We start from the raw sequence: 23,653 nt of genomic DNA on the forward strand, positions 1-23,653 counted from the left end.
TTAGGTAGTTACCTGGATGTGACAAGAAAAAGGGTTTTGTTCTTTTATTTCTCAGCAAAATTACTGTAAGAATATGCTTTTGAAAATGTTGGGTTCACTTTTTCTGTTTTTCTTCCTATGACATGTTTGTGTTAGATGTGGCAGATTGAGTTAGTCTGGTATGTTTTTCTTTTCAGCTCATATGTTCATGTGGAGGATTACCAGGCAAAACTGACAGAATCGGAGCGTGGAACAGTTGTTCTTTTCTGAAATTTGTATTTAATGCATGTGAGATTTTTTTATCCCCGATGTGTGTATGCTTGAGCATATTCCAATGCTGCATTATCTTTGTTTATTTGTTCTCCTTTGCTTTTTTAAATCCTTGTGTATATATACTTAACACTTCAATTTTCAAAACATTTGGTATCAGAAATACTATTACAATATTTCTGAGCACTTCACTAGACAGTTATTTACAAAGATGTGAAGGTGCTCTCTAAGTGGACCCGGTCTGGGTTAATGTGTAGGTTTTTGGTTTTTTTTTTTTTTTGTTTGTTTGTTTGTTTTTAATGATACATTATTTGAAGTTCTTTGTTGCTTTATAAGTGATGTTCCAGAGTTCTTTTCTGAAATAATATTTTAGAGCAAACCTTGCCAGCATTCATTACTTTCTTACATTTATTCAGGAAAGGTATCAATTTGACACTAATGAGGATAATTGAGGATAATGAGCATAATGAGGATAATGAGGAAAAGTTTTTTCCTCTTTGAACTGGGAGCTGGAATTGCCCTCTTCTCACAAGGAAAGAATAAGCAGGCAGTGAAGTGAGAGAAGGTTAAACAAACTACCTTGGGCTGTACTCTCCAAGAGACCTCTTTGCAAAAGCTGCTGGCTTCTGACACAATCTTATTTGGACATAAGATTAAGCATAAATTCATTGAGCATTTTGACAATGTTTTTTCTTCAAATACAGTGGACCAATAGAATTTTTTATATCCTTAAGTCTGCAAACTGAGGACATGAAGTTTTGTTTTTACAGAGAACTGTGGATTAGGAAAGATGAGATAAGATATTTAAGTTTCTGTTTGCTAGTTAATATAGGCATGCCTGGGTCACTTTGACCTTGTTACAGGATGCATTTTTGTGTGTGGTATATACCTATCTTTTAATATATTGAAAGGAAATAAAACATCATCACAGGTGATATGTTCACAGTGACAACTGTTAAGAGTGTCTGTACAGCCTGTATTTATGTGTATTCCTTTGCTGCTATATCCTTGCCTTAGTTTTAGATTTTAAATGCTACTTCTTAAAACTTTAGATTTAGTTTGTTTTTTTCTTTCTCTTCCTGTAGTTAGCATACTATAGAAATGAATTCTTTATTCACAGTAGGTTCACTCTCATAATTGTGGAAATGTGTATTTCTTTAACTTACAGATCAGTGTATAAGGAAATCTGGAATAAACACTAGTGAATAAAATTCTCTTTCCTTCTCTTCCTACTCTTTCACTCCCCAGGCCTAACTAGTTTATCTTTCCACTGTTGCCTTTGCCTCCCTTCTGCTTTTTAGTTTAACATAATTTAGCCAAGCATTGATTTAATTTTATTGCCTTTGTTAGCTCATGCTTAACACAGGATTCAGGGCATCGGTGTGTTTCCAGCCTGGTGCAGCCTTCACTTTGATGGCACAAATGGGTTTCTTTCTTAGCAGTAAATGTTCTGTTCTCTGCCCACTTCCCTCACCCCATGGACTGTGCAGGGCACACTTTCTGTGCCAATCAGAAAGGTCACGAGCACATGCAAATTTACCAGCATGCCCTTCCTTGTTGCTTGAAAAGGTGACCATCAGTATCTGGCTCTCAAATGGGAGTCTGTCAGCCAGGAGAGGGAATGATGAGAAACCAAACTGCCCTCAGCAAGCTTAAATTTGCTCTGTAGGAATCTGCATCCCCCTTGGAAACTTATTCTAAATAATAAAAAACTCCAGGAGATTGAACTGAAGGAGAAATAATACTAATGAGTTATGGCCTCTCAGGCATTACATGAATCTAAAAGCGTGGTAACTGACTGGTATGGTGGTGACCCTGAACTTAGAAGCCCCCATGAAAAGCAGGGAATAATAGTGGCTCAGACTTAGTGGGGATTCGGTTTACATTTTCCAGAGTGCAGATGGATCAGAAGAACTAACAGAACAAGCCAGTGTTATCCAATTCTCTCTTTGCTCTCTATATTCTGTGGGAAGTTGGTGTCTTTGTTCCTGTTGCACAAATAAAGTTAAATTAAAAATAAGCATCAGATACTGCCCTTTAAAATTAATACTGTAAGCTTTTTTTTTTTTTTTTCCTAAGTTAATCATACTGGAATAAATTGCTTCTGTGTTTGCATCGTTAATGAAAGTATGACTTGCAGTGCTGTAGAAGCCTAATGCTAATGAGGATAGGAAGGAAAGAAACAAGTTCAGGGATTTTTTTATACTTATGTGGTTATTCTTTTAAGGGAACATAAAATTTGTAAATGAGTGAATGTTGCTAGTTACATAGGTTCATTTGTTAAAGTTCAGTGTTTTGAAGGAAGCTGAGATACCAGGGTGGATACATATGTTCTTCGCTTGTGCTGTGCAAAGTAGTTTGGCAGTTAAGGGCATATTAATTCTTCACAGGGTCTATTGGGAAAGGAGACTGAAGCTACCAGATCTGTGCTTGGGGTGGTATTGTTTCTCTGAGAAGTTTGCAACTTGATTACAGAACTGTTTTCGAGCAGAAATTCATTAAAGTCTAACTTGCTTTATTATATGTGCAGCTTAAAATTGAATTCAAGGCTACAGTTGTATAAAATGTCAGGACACAAAGAGCATTCCTGAAAACTACTGTTGGGAATTTAACTTACTGCCCTGAACCTTTACATTCCTGCCATTATCCTGCTTCCAAATATGATGGATTTTGTTTAGATTATGGACAGATGAGACTTATCCTTTACATTCTTTGAAGCTGATCTTGCATGAGAGCAGCTTTCTGACAGTGAAACAAAGCATGTTAAATTAGTAGTTTGGAAGTATGCTATTAATTAAATCTCGCTTCTTTCTAAATAAGGATTGCTGTGAAATTCAAAATATTATTTTTAATTAAAGTACTTTATTTGAAGAAGTTTTCTATTCTGGCTGTTGTTCTAGAAAAGGAATTACATAAACTATATTTTTAATGATCTGACACTTTAATGGCCAGGATATCCTGATGGCATGCCGTAATCAAGAGTGACTGGGCAGGACTTGAGACAATTGAGTTCAAACTGATTTCCTCTTCCCCCTCCAGTTTTTGTGTTCTATCACATTGTTTTCCACTGTGTATGGTTTGCTCTTTTGGCATCTTGTGCTATCAAAATTAATTTTTAATTTTTCTTTTTTTCCTGTCTGATTATAATCTACATGCATGGTCTACCATACAAGGCTCTGTAAAATGAGTCACAAAATGAGTTGTACTTCTTGCATGTGTGTGTAGAAATTTCAGCCAATATTTCCCATCTATTCCTAGCTGTTGTGTTGTTGAGGATTTTTTAAATGTATGTATATTTATCTTATATTCATCTTAGTGATTTTTAAAAAGATTATTATTTAATTGTAAATTTCTTTTTTTTGCCATGGTAGTTGCTTGTGCCATAGGTGGGATAGTCTGTCCTGCTGTCAGTCCCTGCATTAGAATTACACAGCACTAGAGATCAGATGATCTTCAGCATTTGATGCTGTCAATTCCAACATTCTCAGTGGAAAGAGGGAGCCCAGTAAAAACTAGCAGTCTATTTCTGAATACTGCCCTGGGTATCCTCACACTATCCTGTATGTCAGATCTGATCTCTTTTTCAACCAATACATTTCTTAATAAAAGTTTTTGTGTGTTCTACTCCAGTAAATAAAAAATACTCATCCATCTGATTCAGGTGATTGTACATTTTGGATGTGGCTGTTGTTTGTCCTGTTCAGCCGCAGTTCTGTGAGAGGCAGGTGCTCCTCGTACAGTATGAGGATAGAGGTTTAGAAAGAATGTTGAGTGGAGTTGCTACTTCTCACCTGTGTATAAAGGTAAGAGGGATGACTGCCACAGTCCATAATGGCAAAGCCAGTAGGATTTACTTGGAGAAATTCGAAGCCCAGTTTCTCTCTTCTCATGTGTCTGAGTTTACGAAAAATAAGTATTTAAAAATAATTTCCCTGATTTTATCTCAAATCCATTTCATCTTTCTATCTGTTCTAGAGTTTCAGGAAAGAAATTGTATACCTGTTTTATTTTTGACTTTTCAAAGTAGGGAAGGGACTATAAGACACAAAGTTCCATACAGAAATTGGAGTATTTGCTGGTTAGAGTTTGCTCAGCCATTAAAGCAGGTAGACAAGAAGAATGTCTTGTTCTCTTCGTAATGCTTCCTCAAAGAACATCTGAATATTAGTAGAAAAAAGGGATAAAAGAGCAATGTGGCAGAGAATATAGCAAAAAGTCTCCAGAGGATTATGGTGATGGGGAGTTTAGAAGGTAAAAAGAACTTTCAAGCCCATTTTTGTGTTTGACACACAGGGAATGTACTTTATACATCCCAGACAATGGTTATATGTGTGGAAAAGATGCTGAAGAAATTTTCTTCTAAACTGAAATATTTGCGGTTTGAGTTGGATTTTTTTAATAATTAAAACCATCACTTTCAAGTTTGATGGAATATTACTTCCCTTTTGCTTTTTCTTTTGTGGAGACTGTTTGGTTGCATTTCTAGAAATTTATGCCAAATGAAAATCACATTTTAAGAATGAAAGTGACAGAGGTATTAACAGCAGTGGAGAGGAAGGCTGCTGAATCTCTGGAAGGACTCAATTACTTAGTTTTAAGGCAAAGATCAGAATCTGAGGGTCATCTGTAGCAGCAGGACTTCTAAGGGATTGCAATCTGGCCCAGATACCTAGAAAACCAGATATTGCCGGGCAAGGTTCTATGCCTTAGAATTTCTGCTGTGTGTTTGTGTTGGCAAGAAGTAATGTCTCTATTACCATTCTTCCCTGTGTTTGCAGAGTCTTTGAGAGCAGAAAACAAGTTTCATGTGAGTACCTGTAACTAGACAAATTTACAGCTGCTCTCCCAGTTCAGCCAGCTTTTCCTAAAGAAAGAATGTTCATATTTGCCGGAAGTAAAAAAATGATCTTTACAATAAAACTTTGAAGATTTCTGTGAAGATTTTGTTCTGTGGGGATGTTTTTAGTCCAAGTGAAAGCTCATCTGTCGTAGCACCAGTTCCCACAATAAACTCAGAAATACCTTCTGTATTCTCTCTCACGCTATCCTTCGTGTTACAGCCTATGGTTAATGAACTACTTGTTGAAATGAATTTATCTTCTGTTTATTGATGCGGCATTCATTTATGTTTCTTTGTCGCAGAGTTTGGCTAAAATTAAACATATCTGAAACTCCTTAGAGAAGTTTTTAATAGGGAAGTGTTTCTGCTGCAGAAGTAAAGTGTGAGTTCCGATTTAGACGTGGAGGGGAAGTTATCAATACACATAAAACTTCCTCTCACTGAAAGGTTGGACTTGGCTTTACAAACTTTACAGTGAATCGTACCACTGAACAAAGCCACTTGTAAGCCTCTTTCTACTTCACAGGTAGGTAATGCATTAATCTTGTCATCGTGTGACGTATCATAAATGCATGACATAAGTACCAGCTACAATTGCTGCTTACTTGATTATTTCCATTAGTCATTTAAAACCAGTAAAGAATTGAGAGAGGTGAGGTAAGAATTTGCACTCTGGGCTTAGTCCATGTGACCTGTTAATTATTGTTCTTCTTTGCCTGTTGTGTAGTTGGACACATGTATGAAGCCAAAATCTTTGTTAAACATCTTCCAAAGAAACTGTATACTGCCAACACAGAGAAGGAAGAGAGAATTCCATAGCTGGTGTTGCTGGATGAATTAGTTGTGTAGTCTGTATTGAAAATAATAGGAAGTTTGTGCACCATGAACTATGTATCCAGACTGAGACATGAGAAATGGAGGAAAAAGTGCAGGTTTGCTTTCTTGATCATGTATATTCTAATGTATTCAAATTCATTTCAGTTTCTACTGCTGCGTTTGTATTTGTCGTGGTACCAGTCAGTTCATGTGTATTATATAAAGCAAAGGAATATCTAGGTATCACATTATGAAAATGTGTGGTCAGTTCCCCATGATAGATGCTTAATTTCACTGTCAAAGACTGTGAATTTTGTTTGCATTATTTAGGTTGTCTTGTAAAGTTACATTAGCTCTGGTGTCAGGAGGCTGCTTTGCCTGTCCCTTGGCATTGAGTGTTTCATACCAGTATCAAGATTAATATTCATATTAGGTATGGAGTTTTTTAAGGGCCTCATAAGAATGCCTTAAAAAAGGGCATCTAGCAGAAACTCAATTTCTTGGTCTGTCTAAACATATTCTTGAGAATAATTTACATAACCAAGAAAATCAGAATAGCATTTGTATAAAAACAGATGTGCTCAAAATGCGTGTATATTTTATGAGTTTGCTATTTTTTTCTCTGTAGTTGTATCTAGTAGCACAGCTTAAGATTAGTACCACTTTGCTGGTAAATAAGTGTTAGTGAAATAAATGAGAAAATCTGGATAAATGCAGTATAATGCAGAAGTGTCCACTGATTCTGCAGGACTGCTGAATCCAGCACTTGTGTGTTGCTGGTGTGCCAAGGAGCCAGCCACGTGTGCCACAGTACTGGGTGTGCATGACATCAGCAGGGATTCAGTACAGCTGGAACAAGTGAGGAGGGATGAATCCAGCTTTCAGATAGGCTTCATGCACTATCAGTAGTGCTACATAGTTGGAACAAAAACCAGTGAAGTAGACCTGGTTGTCTGCTGTGCCACCACGTGCTCCAGCAACCCATGTAAACCACATCCTCCCATCGCTACTTGAAAGCAAATCCCAGAGATTTGAGTGAAGAATGGCTCTTTCTTTGTATTTGCTTATAGGTTGGAGGCTAAGATCTGGAATGTGCACCTGTTACTAGAGCAGTGTTTGTTGAATTTCATTGTCTTCATAAAGCTGTTCACTGTTCCTTTCATTCAAGTCATAAGACTTTCTTTTCCACTGGTAGAAGCAAACAGACTTTGGAAACAGAAACCTGATGATCAACAGGACTTTCAGAATTGTGAAGTAATGATAAATTTAGTGAAGAAGTTGCTCTGAAAAACAGGGTCCTGATCAGGGACATGGGAAATCTAGGTTTAACATTTGGGCTCTATTCATAATTTGTTGGGATGATTCTAGATAGATTGCATCTCTTTTGAGCATTGACATCCTTTTTAGGAAAAAAAAAATTTGGTAAAATAACTAAAGATTTTTTTGTTGTGAAACACTCCAACAATCACTACAGACAAGTTTCCATGTATATTAATATCATTTCTGTGAGGCAGGATAAAATGTTCTAGATGCTATCAGAGTAGAAGGCACAAGGAGCTTAATTAAAATTCCCTTAAGTCACCACATGTAATATTTTTAGTCTTTGGAAATTTTTGTATTGTCAGTTGGACATGCAAACCCTATTCTGCATCAAGTGTCACAGGAAATATAAAGTACCTCTGAAAGTACATGTGCTTCAAAAATAACAGTAAAAAGCTTAATTGCTAAATGTGAGCTATGTAAAATCATCTACTACTTTAGCAATTAATTGTAAAAATAGCAACCAAGAATATAATCTGCTTGATGAAAACTGCAGAGGCCCCTCAAGATTGTCTTGAGCATGTTTATTTTATACTTTATTTTAAATACTGTACTTTATTTTAAAAATTTGTATTTTGTACTTTATTTTAAAATGCTGTAAAAGTAATTCCAGATGTGTTTTCAGGTATGTGGAAAGAGGGGAGATACCTGATGGAAGTTTTGCTTCAGTCCAGCCATTCCAGCTTCCTGAGACACAACAGCAACTGAAGCCAAATTTCAGTTAAAGCAAAAACCATGAAAAACTTGGGGAAAAAGCACATATTAAGTGTCAGCACTTGGCTAAGTGTAAAGTAGTACCCAAAAAAAGTCTGAAAGCTAAAAATCATAATTTTGTATTAGCAATGAAGTAAAATGGACTCATCAGCTCTCACTGGCTGGGGTGTGTTCATTACCTTTCAGTACCTGCTTTGTATGTTTGAACCCTGAATAGCCTCATTGTAAATAGGATGCTACTTTATATCCTCAAATACTTGATGCATTTGGACTATGCAGAGAGAAACAGGATGATAAAATAGTAGCATTCTTTACTGTCAAATTGAGTATTAAATAACCTTTCCTAGTTCTAGACACTTGTGTTTAACATGAAAGAACTTTGTTTTTCATTTAGCATACATCAGGGCATGTTGACTTTTGACCTAGGAGTGTGTTGTCTGTCTAATTACCCTTTGTATTGTTTTACTGTTCCTTGCAACTATCCAAACAATTCGGTGTGGCCCTAGCAACCAAACAATACTGTTTAACAAAGATTTCCTTACTGCATTGCTCCCAGATTTCCCACGTAGCAGTAGCTCACATCAGAGCAAACAAACAGGATATTGTTTCAAGTGAATAATGTTCACTGTTTTCAAGTGATTTGTGAAAGTAGTTTTTTAGTTTTGAGCTGTTGCAAGTTGTATGGTTTCTAGTTCCAGATCTCATCTGAAGTTCTGTAGAATGCTTCATGTTTTGAAGCTTCCAAACTATGTTTGACTTAGATTTTCTCTGGTAGCTAAGAGTAAAGAATGGCTTATGCTTTGATGGCAAAGAATAGCAGCAAAAAAAAAAAAAAAAATCCTGTCCTGCAATGACTTTTTTTTTTCCATTAAGCATATTTAAATTCATATAGATTCCTCTTACAATTTTATTGATTGCAAATTCATGAGTAAATGAATCCCACTGAATGTAATTATACCAGATAATAATGTTGTTTGACCTAGCTAAGAAACATGAGAATAGATTTTGACTTTTCTTTAACAAACTCTTGTGTATTTACTTATTAAACAGTTGAGCTCCCTCTCCATTTTCCCTCCTACATGTTTTTCTGTGTGTATTTAACTAAATTCCTGGTTTTACAAAGCAGATAAAACCATGAACATTGTCATATACAAGACAATATGCTAATGTCAACCATTAGTAGTGTTGTGAATTAGAGTCCTCAGCAAGTTCATGGATGAAAGTAAATCCTAATAATATTTTCTTCCTTTTACATACTCTTACATTTTAGCAAAACTAAGATATTTGTAATACTCTCATGGCAGTGTTTATAATTGCTTCAGTTTGACAGTTTTCCCTTGGTTTTTTGGGGGGGTGAGTTCATTGCCACCTGGAGAGTTTGTGCATGTGAGCACAGAGATTAGTAACATGAATGCAGTAGGATAGCCTTGACTCTGCTTTGCTGAAAGAGTAAAAAGGTAAGCCCTGTTCCTGCCCTGACTCTGTGTGCTGGCTGGATGGGATTGCATCCCTTGGCAGTGTGTGCTGTCCAAAGGGGCTGTGTGAAACTATAGCCAGGGAGTGGGGTCCTGGTGCATGTAAGGCTATCCTGGCACCACATTTCCTTGGCTGCATGGTCATGAACACTGCCTTGCAGTGAAATTTCTGCAGCACTTACAAGACCCAGTCTGATTATAGTCCAGTTGCTTCTTTTTTTCTTGCCAGCATTAGATTTTTGCCCAGTTGATCTATTTTCTGTGGTTTTGCTTGAGCCTGAGGAGGGAACTTACCTCTGTTTAGGTCAGTGTAGATAGCCTTGGGGTTTCATCCTTAGTGAGGGAAGCTGTTTTATAGCTTTGAAAGTTAACACACTAAGGTGGTCCCTTTTACTGGGGATTGAATTGCTAATATAAAGATAGCGCTTTAAAGATGATCAGCTCTCAATGTTTCCTGATTCTTAAGTGACAGGGGCTTTTTGAATATGATTTTTTAAAATCTGAGGACAGAAAAGTATTACGTAAACACACTATTAAGAATTCTCTGCATAATTGTCTACATCTAAATATAGTTTGGGGTTAAGGAGCACAGTGGTCTTTCTTAGTTTCCCCAGAGGGTGAAAAGAGCTGGTTGAGTGCCAGCTCCTCACTCTTCAGGAGCAGGAACTGGAGCAGTGCTCTGGCATGTTCACTTCAGTCCAGATCATGCAGCAGTTGTGCCATATCCAGTAGATAAGTCTGGAATGAGCTGAAGCTACTGCTTTGCTAAGTTTCTTCTGACAACACACAAGTAATGATATTCAGAAGGAGATTTAAACACTCTCATTTCTTTCCAGCCTGTTAGCATTAATATGTCTTGTAAAATAAGACAGTCCAACTTGTCTGTTGATTGGAACAAAGCTTTAGTTTTCTTAGAAACTGTCATATTTAGAATAAAAGCAACTGCATATATTAGAAATATGTGGTATCTGTTGTGGGTCCTTAGGTACTCAAATTTCCGTTCTGTTTATCTGATGGAGATGAAAGGAAAGTTGTTCAAAATACGCATGTTGCAGCATTCTTCTCTTCTGCCTATCCCATGCTTGGTATTTCTGTTTGTTACCTGCTATGGCTTTGAAGGATGTCTTTATTCCTTCTTTTCACCTCTTCTCAAATCTCTGTGCTCTTGTTCTTGACACATTTTTATCTCTCTCATTTTCTGGACTGCCTTTGGAAACATTGACGCTTCAGGATGGCAAGAGTATGGATGCTTGAGAACACAGGCATTGTAAAGACATGAACTTTTAAAAAAAGTCCCTGTAATATTTATGTTTCTGTGCTGAAGAACAAGCCAGTCATCAAATGTGGGATGAGAAAGAGTTTTGGGTTGTAATCTTCCTTTTGCAGCCTGCACTTTGTTCTGTTTCTTAATGCCTTTGTGTACTTATATGTAGTGAGCTTCTACCATAGGGATCTAGATCATGGCAGTATCTGTGATGTCCCATTGTCCCTGGCTGTGTGGGACAAGCTCCTCTCTGTCTTTTAGGGCCTCTGTTACTGAGATCAAAGTGCTGGATTGAAGTGTTAGAGGATGTTTAGAAATGTTTTATGACATATGCAGTATGTACCTGTTGTTCTGGCTCAGGAACTCAGTTTTGTGACCTTGTGCAAGTCTTTCCAGCCTCAAAGAAAGGATTCTGCAATTTATGTTTATTTCCTGTTTTATGCAACAGGAAAAAATATGCATTACTCAAGCTAAACAGCAAGTTTGTACAGTAGCACAGAGATTAAAAACAAGTCATGTGTAGTACTCAAAATCTTATGCAAGGTAACCTTCCTTTTGGATTAGAAGCTAAGGTAGTTGGGGGCATTCAGTTTTCACTCCTGCAGAATTTCTCACTTCACTAATGCATTTGATAAATGATAAATTTCAATGGAAGCTGCGGGAGTCTGTGTTATATTATGTAAAATGTAACTTTCTGAATTGATAGAAGATATAATAAATGGCCAGATATAATAAAATAATACTTATCCTGAGAAGATGTGATGTACCAACGTTTGGTCTCATGTTTTTTCATAAATAAGTTGAAAAAAACATTTGAGTTGTGGATAATATTTAGCTTACAGGGTTTACATATGTGAAAACTGAGATTGTAAAAAAAATTTCAGGTTCAGCAAAATAAACCAAATGTGTCTCCTCTCACTTTACCTGCAGAAAGCCTTGAAAAAGCTTACCTAAACACATCACGAAATGTAGCAGAATAAAACAGATGGGAACTAGGCTCCCTGCATGACTGTCTTAGGAAAATAAAATCTCAATATAAATATATAAGAATTGTTAATTTCAATTCCTAATAGCAATTGAAAAATAACATCTGCAGTCATGGAATACACTAGGGCAATATCAGACCTCCTTCGGTACGTCTGGGTCATCCTTAAGAGGTTTCAAGAGTTATTTTGATATATAGTGTGCAAGACAACAATTGTAATTATCTACCCTGATTGTTTTGTGTATTAAACCTCTGTGTGACTTCTGAAACATGATTTTCAGTACTGCAGTTCACACTGCTAGCAGCTTTCACAATAAACAGATGTTTTGGAATGCTTAGGGATTAAAAAAAAATAAAGGTGAATAACTGTATATGAAGTTTGTATATGACAGTTTTGGTATAAAAGCAAAAGCATTAATTCTTAGAAAATGAGACTGATATATACAGTGGTATTTGTATTGATTAATAACTATTTCTTAAAAGGAACAAGTTTTTAATGTGAGACTAGAAGATCAGTTAGCATGACATGTCTAAAAAGGGTTTGCCTTCTTATTAGGAAAATCAGTTTACTGACAAAAAGTGCCAAGGAAAAAATTCTCTTGGAGGTATTTGGACACCAAATAGAAACTTGAACTTAATGGATGATCTATAAAATGGAATCAAGCAATGCTTCTCTTAATATAAGGAGATAACCCTTTCCATTCAACCTTCTGGTTTTTAGTCATACTTGAACAGAAGGTACTTTATGTTAATCATGGTCATTGTAGAGCATTTTATTGGCAACAGAAGTGACCTACATTGTAAACTCTTGTGCAACTTAAGAGTAAAAATACCGACCTAACTGGAACAAATAATTGTTGTATGTTACAGTTAGTTGTTTCCTTCTGTTTTAGAGAATTTACTGTGTGAAAATATGTGCGTGATGAATGGGAAAATATAAAGTGACTGGCACCATGTTTAGAAGCTCTGCTTTATAGCTCTGTGTTTTTCTTGTTTTTTACATTTAGCCTCCGCACCACCCAGCAGAGTAAATAAACGTAGAGTTTCTCCAAGTGTTGTTTCCACCTGGGAGAAGAGAGGCATCATCATGTCTAACATTACTATTGACCCAGATGTGAAACCGGGCGAGTATGTCATCAAAAGCCTCTTTGCTGAATTTGCTGTTCAAGCTGAAAAGAAAATTGAACTTGTAATGGCTGAACCTTTGGTGAGTCCTTTTTTTTCATAGTATCTCTCAAAACGGTCTTGTTTTTTTCTGAAATAGTCTGATATATTATATGTATGGTTACTGAAAAAAGCACTCCCAGATATTGTTGACTTTTCAAAGAGATTACTTCAGGAATAAATAAACTTCTGCAAACAGAGTTGCTACCTGATTTGTTTTATTGACTCGTGTCAAAACTGTTACCTAGTAGTTACTGGAAACAAGACCTCTTAGTATATCCCTAAGGTCTGTGGAGTTACAAAAGGAAATAGGAACAACAAAAAATGTTCCCTCATTAATACTGTGAAGTGTGTTTCCTGTTAGTGTTTCTTTCAAGTAATACTTGGGCAATATCCTTTCAAGAAAAGATGCATTTTGTTTGTTTTCTGAAGTAATGATACTAACACCTGGAATAATATAGTCTGCATATATTGCAGATTAAACAAAAAGGCACAATTCCATTGGTGATCCAGACTTTGTGGTCTTGTAACGAACGGTTTTCTTTAAATTTGGAAATTTCTGGGGAAAAATAAAAGAAACAAACCCAAAACAAAAAAAACCCCAAAATCACAACAAACAAAACCAACTTTTTTTTTTTTTTTTAAACCTGAAAATTCACTGGGCAGGTGAGGTGCTGTGGCTAGCAGAAGGCCAAGTCACAGAAAGCTTCTGCTGGCAGCTGCTGCTTGCTGAAGTGTTCATGTGCAAAAAGTGCATATGTGAGCATTTGACCCCCAATTTTGAAACTTCAGGAAAAAGTTTTCTTAGGAAGCAGTCCAAAAGAACACAAAAGCAGGGATAAAACTGTTTTGTGGATCATGGAATCATCTTCAACTACAACCATCAGTAGATAAAAGGCAGAGGAAATGGAAACTTTTCTTTATACCTATTATTTATTTATATGTCGTCTGTATGCACCAGGCAAGTTTACAACTTAAATATAACTTGTATCTTTGTTTTTAGACATCCAAAAAAAGTAATGTATTGAGGAGGGGTTTATATAAGAAAGCACAAAAGCTTGGTAGCAAAAGGGGCACAAGTGATGAAGGGTAGCTGGCTGAAAATGAGAGGAGAGCTGTTGTGGCAGTGATGCTGTGGCAGAAAAGGCTGGTGGCTCCTCTGTCCATCTGTGTGCCAAGTGCTGCTCCTCCAGCCCCATTTCCATCCATCATCCAAACAGGGAGGGTAGTGCTTGGCCAGAGGGACAGACCACCTGGAACTGAGATGGGCTGAAGAGGGCTTTTCCTGCAGACACAGCTAGTTTGGAGTCAAATCTAACCAGAATAATGGGAGCAAGGCAAATGTAATAGTCGTGCAGTTCACTTGTGCTGCAAAACTTGTCCCTAGACCAGCTAAAATAAATCTTCTGTCATCAATCCCAGGTTGTGTCTCCTTATCATGCTGTTGACTGTTAATTAAACACATGTTTTTAAATCTGTTAATCATACAAAATTGAAACATCTCACCAGATTAAAAATTAGAAACCCCATGAAACTAATTAAATAATTTGCTTTTCACAGAAGAGTGATTCCCAGCTCTGTTGCCTGGTGAGGTTTTATGGTGATTGCATGAAGTCTACCTTAGTCAAGACTTTTTTACTGATGAGAATCTGAAGTCAGTATTTTGTGTGTATACAATGTGTATAAAATTCTTTAGGATAAAGTAAGAAATTACAAATATTACTTAAATAGTCCTCTGTAAAGGTTTTAAACAGTTTTGTCTAGGTTCATTTGCTAAGCTGAATTCCTTTAAACAAAATGTATTTTAATGGAATCAAATGTAATTTATATGTGTAGTCAGCTTTCCTTATTTTATATTGGTGGGTGAGAAGGACAGTATAGAAAACCAGCAAATTAAGAGAGGTGCCAAAAGCTGTGGAAAAGTGAAACAACCTGAGCCTGTATAACATAAAGAGGTAGAAGAGAATCCTTAAGTGTTCCACTGAAAGGAAATACTGAAGTATTGAAGCAGTTTTATTTCTGTATGTAGAATTTAAGTACTGAACATTCAGTTCTAGTGTATGAAATTTAAAAAGAAAGATAAAAAGGCTGGAAGAGCACCAGAAAAGCACTGATTGTGATTGGATAAAAGGCTTTAATGGAAGAGTGGAAAGCCCTTTATTATTTTACTGTGATTTGATTTTGTGGAATGACTTGGCTGCAAACAAAAGTATAAAGAACATATATAGAGTTACATAAATCTTTAATGAATCTAGGCTGTTGGGTGAAGCTGTTTGAGAGTATTTAAAGCCAGACCAATAAAAATTAGGAACTAGACAATTTTTAAAACTTGAACATGACAGTAGGGGAGCAAAAATTAATTAAAATATAAATTTAAAAAAAGTCACTGCAGGTCAAGACAGCATCTGTGGGTGAGGGGTAGTATCATTTTTGCTAAATGTATGGATTACATTTAAAGGTAACTGACTTGTGGTTTCAAAAATTAACTGAATGGTTCCTCTGGCTATGATTTTTGCCTTATTTCTTCTCACTAATTTAATTAAGAGTTCCCTTCTTTGCAAAATTGTAATACCTCAGCGTTTTCAAAGTTACAGGCAGCGTTTATCAGCAAATGCTTAAAATAAATGATTACATGAAAGCAGCAAGTGTAATGACAGGAAGGAAGATCATCCTTTTAGTGAATAAATGAAATAAGAAATAAAACCACTTTTTTTTTTTTTTTTTTTAACCAGCTGTGCTAAATCTTTTGGAGCAGTATATAGTTTTAAAGAAAAAAAAAGGCCAAGAGTAGTCGTGTAGCATAAAATCCTCCTTCTCAGCTGAGAAGGATGACACTGAGGAATGACACCAGCCTTCCCCAAATGTGACATAAACCATACCAGTTAAAGAGATTAGTGATAAACTCAATTATTTTGCATTTTGTCAAGCTCCATGTAAATATGGAAGGTTAAAATTTAAGCAGAGAGTTTAATGTGGTGCCACTAATTTGATTAAGCTGCTAACCTAAATTGTAGTTGTCTCACGTTGAAGTCACAACTAGCAAGAGTATTTAAGCCTGTTCCCAACACAAGTGATTTTATTCTGTTGTGGAAATACTACACGTGGCTCAGACTAGCACTGTGCACTTTTGCAAGTTTTGCCCAGGTGCTTTCAAAAGTTTGTCTGAAGTAAAATGCAGCACAGTACTCTGCTTGCCCCTGGGGCAAGGATGCACTGCCCAGCCCTTGGGCTGCAGGAGGCAAGGCAGCATCCCTCGTCTGGTTTCTTCCCTGCAGCTTGGAGCACAGCCAGGAGCATTCCAGTTGGCTGTGCACACCTGAGCCACCCTGCTGAGGTGTGCTAGCCACCAGAGGATGGTGCCAGGGAATGCTGGGGAGGGGCCAACGGGTGGTACCTTTTTCCATGGGTGCAGTTGTTTGCACAGCACATGCACATCCTGATTCCTGCTGCTTGCCATATGTTGACATTTCTCCTTTACACAATGGATGCAAACTGCTCTTTGCTTAATGCAATAGTGTTTTGGGTTTTTTTCATTTCACTTGTAAAAGATAAATGTAGACCTTTATTTTCATCTCTCTCTGAACTTCAGGAAGGCAGGAAAATAAATCTTAAATTATTAATTCAGTTAAGAGTTTCCAGACCTTTCCTTTATGCTGTTGAATAGTTATTTTTAAATCATGTGAGATGACTGGAGCCATGACAAAGCAGAGGTAGAAGAAGTCATTTAAAGAAACTACACTTTAAAGCCAAATAATTCAAAGGCCTTGATAAACCTGTGGTTCGGTTCAAGAGTATTATTTGGTTATGTCAGGTTTGTTTGGTCGGTGTTACATTAACTCTACAGTGTATTTACCTTTTAACAGTTATGATCCCTAGTGCTGAGGAAACATAATAGAGTTGGTATGAACTTGTATGGTTTTCATTCTTTCTGACCTTAAAATCTTAAACATTTGATATACAGAAGTATCTAAATTAGTATGGGTTATGGGAGGGAAGCTAAACTTTCACAACTAGTTTGCCCTGTATTGGCATGGATTTCAACTTATTTGTGTAAAGACTTACAGATTATTTCACTTCTGTTTGATTTGTCATTCTTTTCTTTAGCAATTTTCAGGTTTATACACATGCAATGGGTATAGTGAACCCAGGGTTTCTTCACGTGTATAATAATTTTCTAGTATTATGGTGGAAACACAGTTTGTTGGGATGTTGCATTCTAAGGAGACTTAAGGAACCTGACTTTTCCCATCTTCTTACAGGAAAGTCACTTTTCCATCTTATAAGGAAATAGTTTTCTAGTTTTTCTCATTTAACTTAGCAATGATACAGTATTTGTATAGAGTGGAACATTTATTGTATTTCTGCTTTATAGATAAGCTAGCAATTACTGTGCAGTTTATCTGAGCGCATAATACAGATAACAAGAATTCATCTATACCAGGCATTTCTGTGTAAAAAAAAAAGGAGGGAGGCTTGCTAGCTAAAAGAAAATTTGCCTTTGCAAGTGCTCTCTGGAGCTTTTAGTATGTGCTTCAAAATACCAATTCTCATAACAGTGTTTTGAACAGATTTAATGTGTAAAATTACATTAATTTGAAAGAATCAAGAAAGTGAAATATTTTCCTCTTTGCTTTTGAATAGACAATGAAAGAACATTAGCTATTATATGAGTTGATAAAAAAATGGAACTTTTCCAGAATAATCAATGCATTTACCTAGAGACCCCCTTCCTAAAATATTTTTTAATGTGGGCATACTGGAAGTGAACATAAATGGTGGTATTTTCCTAGATAATTAAGTGGGTTTCTTTGCATTATGGAAAGTGAAAATTACTTGCACATTGGCATCTATATTATTTCAAATTATACTTTTAGAGTAGGCAAGTGCTTTTTGCCTGGGCAGTGTTGAATTCTAATTTTCAGAGGCTGTAATAGTTGCCAGATATTGCATCCTTTTAAACACCAAATACAGCTGCACTTACAGGGGAAAGTGCCAGAAATTGTGCTGTATTTTCAAGATTACAATTAGGACAAGAAAAAATAAGTTGCCGGTTCAAACCATGGATTTGGGACGTGCAATATGAATTTTTATCTGTTGAACATATAGGCTGTCTCTTGCAGCCTTGCAAGTGTTAATCACCAAGCCATGTTGACTTTCTCAGTTTTTGTCAACAGCCTGACAGCATGGGTGTTGTCTCACACTAAACTACTGAGCAGTTACTTTGTGCTGAGTTACAGCCTGTAGGGAGCAGAGCTGGCTATCAGTATTGCTCACACCTTTTACATGCCAAACAGGCAAGTTAACTACCTGACTTACCTTGCTCCAAAAACTTCCGTGTTTGCTTACTGCTATCTAATGTGAACTATTAACTCTTTAGGTACGTTTTTACTTTCCTTGTGAAAGATAACATTTTGGACTCATTTATATTATCAAGTGAAGGATAATTTAAATTTTTTTAAAATAAGAGGAAATGCTCAGCAGATCTTTATATATGTTACTGCTTTGCAGTGTGCTCTTAAAGCTCTTACTGTGGCACTTGGGTTGCTGTAAATCAGTGACCCTCAGAACCAGTCTACAAGATTCAGTATTCTTTCTTCTTTCCTTCCTCCCCTTTTTTTTTTTTTTCTTTACTTTCTTGCTACCTGAACAAGGTATAAAAATTGTATTTCTTGTAAGTGTATAATTTCGTATTCTGCACAGTGGCTAGTAAGAATTACTGCTTTCTGTTAGAGTTTGTAAATGTTTTATTTCCATAATGCTTTAATCCTCACTAAATTATTTTGTCAAGAATATAATTTAATTTTGCTTTTAACAGAGCATTATGTCATATGCTACTTGTAGCAATAACTATTGTAATAAGTAAAATTCTAGTAATATTGCCCTTTTTTTTTTGTTCCTTACAGTTACTTCAAGTTAAAGCAAGTGATTATTCACATTCTCCTTTTACTGGAGTAGATCTTCTAGCTGTGTTTCACTGCAGTTCAGGGGAAGAGCAGATTGGAAATGCATTGAACACTTGTCTCTGCCTTTGTGAAGACATTTTAAAAATCATTATTTTAACTTAGAATAATTGCTGTATATGAACATGAATACACTTGTTAATTGAGATAGGAATGGCTTTCCCTTCAAGTTGCACTTGACACCCACCACCAGCTGGTCCCCATTTGGCCTCTGACATCTTTTGTTTGTCAGTCTTTAATGTTATTATTGTTTAGCTACTGAATTAATTTTTGGGAGTATACATCACATCTCCAGAAATATTTCTGTCTAAAAAACAATATGAATATGTGTATTAAAAGTTATTTCTTTGTTCTGTAATATAACTGGAAAGAAGGAATCTATCTTTGACAATAGTCAATGACATTGTGAAATGTATGTTTCTTTTTATTTTTTGTGCAGGAAAAGCTCTTGTCCAGATCTCTTCAAAGAGGTGAAGATCTTCAGTTTGATCAGGTAGGAGACATATAATTGAAGGCAACTTTTATTGGATTAAGGTGGGATTTACTGTTGCAGAATAGTGGTTCCACTGTTGTAATAACTGAGAACATTCACATCTGAATCTGTGCCATCAGATTTAGATTCTGAATGTTAGTTAGACTTTATTTTCCATTGTAGAATATGAGAGTGATAAACTACTAGAACAGGTAATTATTTGAAGATGGCAGTGAAAACTGGTGGAAGAAAGATGCTGAAATACACTAGAGGACAAAAAGTCTTTGTTTATTTCTACATCACTTATTTGAGTGTTTGGGGTTCTGTTTTTATAAACAAATAGTGCCAATTTTATTTCAGTAACATGGCTTTTACTGAGTGCTTTTTGATTCTATGGCAGAAGGTACAGGGTAGAGTCAAAGTGTTACTAAAGTGTTACTTTGTCCTTTGCTGAGAATATAGATAGACTGCTAGGCAATTCCATTCACTTACTCTCAGTGAATTGTGTCTGGAAAGACTTTCTGCTCAATTTATTCATATTTATTGTCTGTATTTGTAATTGTTCAATAGTGTAGGCATGTTTGTCCCATAACCACTTCCTTGCAGTGGAGAGGCAGCATTCAGAGGAAGCCTCATTAATTGCCTGTTCCTGTTCTTGACTGTTCCTGAATAGCATCTTCTATATGAATCTTAGTGTTTTGTCTACAGAGAGGTTCTAAAAAGAGGCTGAGTGAAGGGAAATAAAAAATTAAACATGTACCTTTTAAAATTTGGTAATATAGAAAGAAATTAGTTTTTCCTGAAAATACAGTTTGTTTGTTTGTTTGTTTGTTTGTTTTTTGTTTTTTGTTTTTTTTTTTTTAAATTTGATTGTGTCTATGTATATATGTGTGTGAGTTCTTATTTTGGTCTTTTGTTATTTGTAATCTACTTTGAAGCTGAGATCTGAACTTTAATGAAACTGAATAACTGCCTCAGACAGACCTGAATAGCTGGGATTATGAACTTTGTTAGGGAATTTTGCACATTATTTGGCAAAAGGAATTATGATTGTCTCTCTCTGTTCGTTGCTTGATGTATAAAACCTTTATTAAGAACAATTCTCCAGCAGTGCAGAAGATTACAGGTTAAAAAAGTGATTGGCAAAGTGTGGTAATGAGGAGGATCCAGAGGTCACAGCCACAGCATCTAGCAGAGAAGCTCGAGCTGTTGCTGGGCCAACCTTGTTTACCCAGAGGTCTTTATGGAGCCAGGAATCTGAGTCTAAAATGTGGCTTTACCTGTACTGATAATAGTGTCTGAACTAGTAAGTGTTGTACTGTGTGAATAAAGAGAGCATGCTTGGAACACAAGAGGGGCCCTGCCTGGGACTAAGGTGGTATCTAATTAAGATTTGTTCTCTCATCACAGTGAGTGATGAGAAGAGGGATGGAGGAGGAAGGCATGTAATGTTGCTTGTTCCTCTAATCAAAAAGTAAAATAGCATTTAAAGGGATTATAAGTAATTTTTAATAGAAACATAACCAGACCAAGAGGGCTGCTATTAAAACAAGTTTGAAAAATCAATAGCTTTTAATTTTCAAACAGCAGAAATCTTCTATTTATCATTTGATTTCTTAATTGGAACAGTAATAGAAATTCAGCTGAAAGAGGTGAAATTTTGGAAAAGGAGAAGGAAATTTGTATGTTGATACACTCATGAACTGTTAAAAATGTTAGCATTTTAGTACCAGAGCTTTCCCTTTCTCATTCCTAGCACATCAGGAAGCTACCAGACAGGAGTTTTTTATAGAGCATATATTGCATTTCTTAAAATATTTTTGCTTGTACAGCTTGAAACTGAAATAGCTTGAGTTTTTCTTTTTTTGTTAGTTGTAGGAAACATACTTGGCAATTTCCTACTCTTGTCCTAAGACACCAAAATTTTATGATCACACCAAAGCCTGTGTTGACCTTCTCAGTGACTGAAAGCAGATGTATGTGAGGTTCAGGCTTGTTCATGATTAGGCACAACTTGAGCAATGTTTTCAGGATCAGGATTTTGGCCAAATCTGGAATTTGTGCTCTAGCATCTTACTATAATTTTGCTTCTCTCTTTTTACCTCTCACTGTGCTGCAGGATATGTTATGTGAAGCAATTAGCAATATGTTACAGCCTTTGAGACTTGAGCAGGATTTGCTGTTTCATTCTGAGGAACTGAAGTTCCTCAGAACTGAGGAAGTGAAGGTCATTGCAGCCCTGTCCTCCTGGCTATTACAGGAGCACTTTGGATTGCTGCTTTCGACCTAGGCATAATGTAATGCTAAAATAAAAGAGTTTTCTTGTGTAAGAAATATATCTTCTATATATAAGAATTTTTTTTTAATATAAAAGTATTTTGAATTTAGTATCCAGGCAGTATAGTAATTATTTTAAATGAAAAATACCTGATGTTCTGCTTAGATGCTATGCAATATTAGCAAAGATGTCATCTTCCTGGTGATTTCTGTGCCTTTTCATTAGAATACAAAAATTACAAAACTTGACAGAAAATAAATAATTATTATGTAAAACTTTTTATTTTTCAAGAGGAAAATGCTTTATTATGCTAGTAGTTTCTGGGTTTAGCATTTTACCAGTGGCAGTTTTGAATGAGTGTGATACATGCTTGTTTCTCTAGAAGCCAATGTAAATTGCCTAACTACTTTTATGAACATTTATGGATGGTATTAGTATGGATAAACTGTGTAAACTTGCAGGAAAACCTAAGGAAATGGTTTATTAAAGCTTAAAATGCAGCTTGCTTAATTTTCTTCTGCTAATAAAGCCATCAGTTCAGAGCACTAATTCTTATGACTTGAATAACTGACTAATTAACAAGCTGAGTAATGTATTCAGAAGATTAAAAAAGGTCCTTCTGAGGTTTCCCTGTGGTTAACTTGTCCCCATCCCTTCCACAAACCTAAAAACGCAAAATGCTGCAAATGAGGAAAAAGAAATAACTTCATTAATATTATATCAGAACATGTGATGGCATAATGTTATATTGTTGTCTGGAATAGTGGATAATAGATTAGTTACAGCATGAGCATGGCTTCTATTAAAACCTCATTTGAAAGATCCTAGAGATAAGTAATACATGGCATCAGTGAGCAACATGGTAACTGTCCCATTCCAGCCTGTGTTTAGGGAATGGACTTGCTCCCTGCTGCCTCATGGAAGCAAGTTTATAATGGCATTTCATTGTCTTCAGTCTTTTTTCTCCTTTCCAAAACGTTTTTAGTTAAAGGAAGCCTAGATAATTTAAGTTTAATAATGTCTTAAAGTCTTCCTTCTATAATAGTTTCTATTGCCAGATCTGTTGCATAGATGAATTTACTACTCATACAGATTTTCTGAAAGAAAGCAGAAGATAGGGAAGTTATTCTGCAAGTAAATATGGCTTAAGACCCAGACCAATCAAATGTATTAAAGGCAATGTAGAATATCTAAAAGGCTCTTATTTTTGTTTATATAATAACCAAAGAACCAGGTTTTTTAAAGTTACAAATTTCTTCAGTTTAGGAGGGTTGGCTCCTGTCATTTGTGATATGAAGGTGTGTATACTTCAGACATACGTACGGCAACATTCAGGGGCATCCTAAAACCTCTGCTCTTTTCTCAATGATTTTATACATATTTTATGTCTACAAATTTGTTATTTTGTGATCCCTGTGAACTTTGGAACACTTTAATTTGTTACAATAATGGACTTGGTGTGTAATATTTACAGCAAATGTTGTAGGTGAAAATGAATATTAAGTTGCTACTTTGTGAAGTTATGTGATATATAATTTTTAACATCAAAAAACAATTTGAAAGAATTATTAAACTCCAGGATTTTCATTGCTATATCAGGCTAAAGTATTTTCCTTACTCTTTCAGTTGATAAGCTCTATGAGCTCAGTAGCAGAGCACTGTCTCCCCTCCTTATTACGCACCTTGTTTGACTGGTACAGGCGCCAAAATGGAACAGAAGATGAATCTTATGAGTATAGACCTCGGTCAAGCACAAAATCAAAGGGGTAAGAATTTTCCTTGCAGAAGGAAATCTGATTTTTCTGTGCTTTCTCATAAGAAAATGTGTGCTTTGTACTTCTGTGGCAAGTATGTTGTATTTGGATTTGTCCTTACCTAAATTTGTGTAGAAAAAATTGTCTAGAAAAAGCCACAGACTTCTTTAAGGTAGTGTATTTAACTTGTGTAGATGATATACATGAAGTGACTTAATGGTTTTGGTGTGGATATACAGAAGGAAGTTGGATACTGGTAATTCTAGGCTAGTTTGTCCCTTTTTTTTTTTGTTATTGGCAGGTCCTTTCAGGAATAGAGGGCAAGATGTCAGTACTGTGCCAAACCCCCGAGTCTTTCCACT

At 35.9% G+C, this 23,653-nt stretch overlaps 1 protein-coding gene across 10 annotated transcripts in view; it reads left to right on the forward strand.

Moving 5' to 3' along the window:
* Positions 1-23,653, forward strand: part of FRYL (FRY like transcription coactivator) — a 158,027-nt gene that overhangs the window by 50,603 nt on the left and 83,771 nt on the right. For all 10 annotated transcript variants that reach the window (XM_041403162.1, XM_041403163.1, XM_041403155.1 and 7 more), the window contains 3 exons: positions 12,671-12,870; positions 19,227-19,280; positions 23,164-23,303. In XM_041403162.1, the coding sequence (XP_041259096.1) occupies positions 12,751-12,870; positions 19,227-19,280; positions 23,164-23,303 (314 nt within the window). In that variant the 5' untranslated portion in view covers positions 12,671-12,750. The remainder of the gene's footprint in view (positions 1-12,670; positions 12,871-19,226; positions 19,281-23,163; positions 23,304-23,653) is intronic.

Source organism: Onychostruthus taczanowskii, unplaced genomic scaffold (assembly GCF_017590055.1).
Source record: "Onychostruthus taczanowskii isolate IOZ18803 unplaced genomic scaffold, ASM1759005v1 scaffold2, whole genome shotgun sequence".
NCBI lineage: Eukaryota > Metazoa > Chordata > Aves > Passeriformes > Passeridae > Onychostruthus > Onychostruthus taczanowskii.